Raw genomic sequence first — 6,501 nt, forward strand, 5'->3', positions numbered from 1 at the left:
TTTTTAATTAGTGTTTAATTGTGACTGGCTGAAACATACGCGTAAACGATTATGTGGGGCGGAAGTGTGCCATTTTTAGCTAATTAATCAAATAGTTGATTAATTATTATATTACATAAAATAAATATATATATACGTTGTTAATTAGTCTGTTCACTCCTCACCACGTATATTAATATTAGTATATCACTCAATGTGGCTCTGGCTGAAACTATTCGCAGACTCCCCCCCCAACACACACACACATTGATCTCCTCCAAACAAATACTACCTCCACGTAATTATAAAAGCTAATAACTAATTGAGGAGATAAAGAAAGAAGTTAAGTTAGTATTTGTAATAAATAGTAATCCTCCGTCCTTAATATAGGACCCAATCTATGGTTTTGTCCTAAATATAAGACCCATTTCTCATATTTTTCATTTTCTCTAAATAACCCCTGTGGATACTCCCTCAACCATAATCAGTAGAAGAGGGGGGGGGATTAAGAAAGTAATTATGTGTTTTAGGAAAAATGTGTCACTTTTCTTATAATTAAAATTTACCTAACTTCTTAATCTAATCAAATTAGTTAAATGGGTCTTATATTAAGGACTGAGGAGTAGTATTGTCTTTCCTAAATAGTATTAGTTAGAGTTACCATTGTTAGAAGAACTACCTTGGAAAAATACATAAATATGAAAGACAAAATAGATTGGAGTCTTATATTGAGAATCAAAATAAAAGTCAAACGAGGTCTTATAAAGGACCAGAGGTAGTATTTATCTAGTTTGGCACGGTAACTAAGGTTCATTTCACACCCAAGACACATATAGCTTAGAAAATGTATTGCAGTTAGTTCAGTTTTACGGAGAAGGGTGAGTGGGTCAATGTTTTGATGCTCAAGTCATGAATTAGCAATAGCTAAGGGTAGAGTCTAGAGAATCTAACTATATTCAAGTGAATGACTTATGTGTGAGATAGATATTTGCATGCGCATGCAAGAGAACACTTGTAGTATATATACTCCTCCGATCCTTAATATAAGACCCATTTAACTAATTTGATTAGATTAAGAAGTTAGCTAAGTTAGTTAATTATAATAAAAGTGACACATTTTTCCTAAAACACCATAATCATCTTTCTTAATACCCATCTCCCTCTTCTACTTGAATGGTTATGGTTGAGGGAGTATCCATAGGGGTAATTTAGAGAAAATTGAGAAATATAAAAAATAGGCATTATATTTAGGACTAAAATCAACTCAAGGACGAAGGAGTAATAAGAAAGGGAAGTTAGTTTCTCAACTCTTGGGAATCCGCATATAGATATACATATATAACCATTTCTAGTTTGTTGATATAGTGTGGTGGGTTAAGATTTTTATGTATTTATTTTGCGGTTGGTGGCTTAATAAGAATGATACAAATTAAGCATTATGAAGCTTAATTATATTATTTACCAAATTTGTTTGCAGATGGAGTTGTGACTACAATAAAAAGCAATGGAAGCTTGTGCAAAATATATTTAGGAGGGCGAGTGTGTGTATGTGTGGGTGGTGAATTGAAAGCTATGCTTATTGGGCAAAAGGTAGACAGATGGATACGAAGAGAGAAAAGGAGGGAAATATAAGAGCGAAGAGTTGCATCACCTTACATCAGCAATGAATAATTAACGGATATTATAACATGGAAGAATGAAATGTAAGTTAGTTAAAATGAGATATCAAACACTCAGACACACAAATGATGAATGAAGAGTGGGTGTGAAAGCAAAGGTGTGGGGAAGTTAATTAAAAGAAGGGGAAAAAGAAGAGGGAAGGAGTACGTACTATAACGGAATTAATTAAAGAAGGGGCGAGAATAGAGGAAGTGACGCGGGATTCATTGGAGATGTGAAGAAGGCAACATGACACCACCCAACACTACTATATAGCTATCTCTGTGTGTGTGTGTGTGTGGTTGTACATAACATATATATAAAATACTCTATCTTTAATTTGTTAATTGAGTGTTAATGCCATTGGTGCCACCTGTTTCATTCAGTGCGCCCAGATAAAACTCACTTATTTTCATGTACCTTATTATTGTCTACATGTGGTGCAGAAGCAGAACGTGAGAATAACAATGAGATTCCAGTAAAAAAAAAAAAAAAGTAATTATCAATAAGTAAAACAGTTGTTATTTCCTGAGGCGGTACAAATAGATCGAAGATTTCCCTTACAATATGTGTCTTTCAAATTTTGGTCATACTTTCATAGAAACTATTCCCTCAACGTCATATCATAACCATCATCTTTTCAATGTAGTTTAACTGCTTTGGTTTATATATATCTGCTTCATTTTCATTCAAGAAATTAACTTTCGTCACAATTCCATGCGTCCATTTCACAGCTTTCCATGAAAATTAAATAAAGATAATGAGCGCTTCTCCAACATGACGCTGATTTGATTTTCAATATGATAATAAAATATCACTAACAAAATATTACACCAAACATCAAATTCATTGCAGAATTCAAATTAGAGACACATTAATTTGCTGTAATATTAAAAATAAAATAAAAAACGTATTGGGTTATCATTTTGCCCTAAAAGATTAGGTCACGATCGAAGCATGTTCTAATATATATATATATAAGAAATAATTTAAATAAATATATAGTATTTTTAAAAAAAAAATAAAGAAGACAGATAAGACTTTTTGTTAAGTAAAATTCATAATGTAACAAGGAATTTACATTACATGATAGGATGATATAAAAAGGAAATCTCTGGTCAAAAAAAGATATAAAAAGGAAAGGCATATATGGGGTGGTTGAGTGGAAGGCGGCATGAAAAAGAGGAAAAAGGACGCGAGACAAGATTACAAGTCTTGGGGAGTTCATTTGTCAAGCAAGTTCTGTATATGTCTGGTTACATAGTTGTTTCGGAGTCGGAAAATCCAAACCCCTTTTAGCAATCCTCTCCCTCATATGTGGGGCAATTTTTAATCCTGCCATTTCAGGAGACTTACACGTGGCCCTCTCCCTCATGTGGGGCTTCAGCCTCCATCCATTATATATACCTCTCCCCTCCCTCCCCTTTCTTCTCATTCCTCCTCCTCCTCCTGCAATTTCCACTTCTTGCTCACCATGCCTGCATCTCTTGCTTCTTCCTCTTCTTCTCCTCCTTGGACTATTAATCCTAAACTCCCTAAACACTCTCCCTCCCCTCATTCCCCTTCCTATCTCAAGTTCAACGCAACTTGCTCCCTCCAAACACTCCAATTCCCCGACCACTTCCATCAACAGTCGCCTCCTGCTCACAACCTTCTTCAGAGGGCCGCGTCTTTGGCTCTGGACGCTGTGGAATCAGCCTTGCTTTCCCACGAGCGCCATCACCCGCTTCCCAAAACTGCCGACCCCAGAGTCCAAATCTCCGGCAACTTTGCGCCCGTGCCGGAGAACCCCATCCACCACTCCCTCCCCGTCGCTGGCATTATCCCCTCTTGCATTCGTGGCGTTTACCTCCGTAATGGCGCCAATCCACTTCACGAGCCAGTCGCTGGTCACCATTTTTTTGACGGCGATGGCATGGTCCACGCCGTTCAATTGAAAGACGGCTCTGCCAGCTATGCTTGCAGATTCACCCAAACACACCGTCTCGTCCAGGAAAAAGCTTTGGGTCGCCCGGTGTTCCCCAAAGCAATCGGTGAGCTTCATGGTCACTCTGGCATCGCTCGTCTCCTTCTGTTCTACGCTCGTGGGCTCTTCGGCCTCGTCGACGGAAGCCATGGAATGGGTGTGGCAAACGCCGGATTGGTGTATTTCAACAATCATCTTCTCGCTATGTCCGAAGATGATTTGCCTTACCATGTTCGAGTCACCCCCAGTGGAGACCTCAAGACCGTCAGTCGTTACGATTTCGATGGGCAGTTAAAATCGACAATGATTGCGCACCCAAAAGTGGACCCTGTCACCGGAGATCTCTTCGCTCTGAGCTATGATGTCGTCAAGAAACCATACTTGAAGTACTTCCGCGTCTCCCCAGACGGTGAAAAATCCCCCGACGTTCCTATTAATCTCTCCGAGCCCACTATGATGCATGACTTCGCTATAACGGAGAGGTTCGTGGTAATCCCAGATCAGCAGGTGGTGTTCAAGCTTTCTGAGATGATTCGGGGCGGCTCTCCGGTGATATATGATAAGAAAAAGATGTCCCGATTTGGGATTTTGGACAAGAATGCAAGCGATGCGTCAGGGGTGAGATGGGTCGAAGCTCCTGATTGCTTCTGTTTTCATCTCTGGAATGCGTGGGAAGAGCCAGAGAGTGATGAGGTTGTGGTGATCGGGTCTTGCATGACACCAGCGGATTCCATTTTCAATGAATGTGACGAGAGTTTGAGGAGTGTTCTCTGCGAAATTCGATTGAACTGGAAGACCGGCAAGTCGACGCGCCGACCCATTATTTCGGAAGCAGAGCAGGTGAATTTAGAAGCCGGAATGGTGAATAAGAACAAGCTTGGGAGGAAGACGAGGTATGCGTACTTGGCACTTGCGGAGCCGTGGCCTAAAGTTTCAGGCTTTGCCAAAGTGGACCTTTTAACCGGAGAGATTGAGAAGTATGTCTACGGCGACCAAAGATTCGGAGGGGAGCCTCTGTTTCTTCCCAGAGACCAACATTCAGAAAGAGAAGATGACGGGTATATCCTAACATTCGTGCATGATGAGAAGGAGTGGAAGTCAGAACTGCGAATTGTGAATGCCATGAATTTGAAGTTAGAAGCTTCCATTAAGCTTCCTTCCAGAGTTCCATATGGTTTCCACGGAACATTCATACATGCACAGGATTTGAAGAAGCAGGCCTGAGGCTAATTAAGTACAGCGGAGGAGATACAACGAGGGATGCTTGCAGATACATAGATGTGTCCCCGGAATCTCTTCCTCCATATTTTCCATTTATTTTGTGGATTGGGGTCTGATTCAAGTGAGAGGATTTGGAGACCAGCAAGTAGCTTTTTCGGTGTAGTTAGCAATGGAGCTCAGCTGGTTTCTCCGCTTATTCTTTCACTGAGAAAACTATAATGTAGAATTTATATATGTGATATACTGTGTGTTTTCCATGTTGCTGAAATGTGTGCAAGTATTTTACTTCACACCCCCCTGCAGCTGTAGCTGTATCTATCATCTCCTTTTTAATCGGAAAGCAAACAAAAAAGTGAACACATACAGAATTCACTACCTGCATTCTTTCGGCATGATATGGCCTATAATAAGAAACAATACGTCAAAATGAAAACAAACCCCAAAAGACGTTGTCTGCTTTCTAAGATATTACTCCTCCGGTCCTTAATATAAGACCCATTTAAATAATTTGATTAGATTAAGGAAGTTAGGTAAGTTAGTTAATTATAAGAAAAGTGACACATTTTTCCTAAAATACCATAAACATCTTTTATAATACCTCCTCTCCCTCTTCTACTTGATTATACTTGAGGGAGTATTCATAAGGGTAATTAAGAGAAAATTGATAAATATGAAAAATGGGTCTTATATTTAAGACCAAAACTAACTTAAGAATTGGGTCCTATATTAAGGACCGGAGGAGTATAAATAAATGATTTGAAACTGGGTGAGTAGTTAAATTTATACTCCTGTAAGACCAATTTTATTTGCACTATAAAATGGGTCTTATATTTAGGACCATAAGAATATATGCGAAAAACGTGTTCGTGATGTTTAAATAAATTAATCTGAAGATATTACCTAAATATTTGAATTGGATGTTTTATGGGCTTTAGATTTTCAATAGAATTAAATAAATCATTTCGTTCTGCAAGTTTTCATCATAAGAATTCAAATTATTTTAATTATATATTTTAAATTTAAATTCCTAGTTAATTTGAAAACAAACACACATTAGATGAAGATATATCAGTCACTTTAATGATATGTCCAAAACCCATTTAAAAATATCCATCCTCTTGCACAGCGGTGTTGAGGAAATTTCATTTGAGTATTTATAAAAAGTTTTGTCGTATTTTCAAAAGAATCAAAAGGTGCCGTTTCATGCATCAAAATAAAATCTTTCTCTTACATGTGTTTTCGCCCCTAACAGAAGAGTCACACTGGCTATAGTTAGTAATATCAGTCTGTAAACAATTACTGGATAATTTTTAAGCACATACTCTATCCGCTTGAAAATATAAGCTTCAAATCTTTGAAGGGCCTGATTTTTCTATAAATTTTGATTTGGATATCTCTGATAATTTAATGTTTTTTTTTTTATTTTTACCCCCTAATTAACTATATGTCTCTTCCTCCCCTCTTTTTCAGAAAGAGGCGTGTTGAGGAGCAGCGGCACATGTATGTTAATATATTAAGAGGCATCCAATGAGGAGAGAACACATTGGCAATTAAGAGGAGCAGGCAGCGTCTAGAACGTAACAGGCAAGCTAAGCCCCAGCAATATGAAACATAGAGTCAGATATTATAGGGTGTTGTCACATGGCAATATGATTAATGTGTAATCTCAAACTCCC

The 6,501-nt window shown here is 38.1% G+C and overlaps 1 protein-coding gene across 1 annotated transcript; it reads left to right on the forward strand.

Annotated features, from left to right (window-relative positions):
• The first annotated feature begins 3,112 nt into the window (after positions 1-3,112).
• Positions 3,113-4,968, forward strand: LOC114750646 (9-cis-epoxycarotenoid dioxygenase NCED1, chloroplastic-like). The gene has a single exon (XM_028939245.1). The coding sequence runs from the start codon at positions 3,113-3,115 to the stop codon at positions 4,826-4,828; it is 1,716 nt and encodes a 571-aa protein (XP_028795078.1). The 3' UTR covers positions 4,829-4,968.
• The last annotated feature ends 1,533 nt before the right edge of the window (positions 4,969-6,501 follow it).

The sequence above is a fragment of the Neltuma alba genome, unplaced genomic scaffold (genome assembly GCF_004799145.2).
Source record: "Neltuma alba isolate B1F8T4 unplaced genomic scaffold, ASM479914v2 tig00006599_pilon, whole genome shotgun sequence".
NCBI lineage: Eukaryota > Viridiplantae > Streptophyta > Magnoliopsida > Fabales > Fabaceae > Neltuma > Neltuma alba.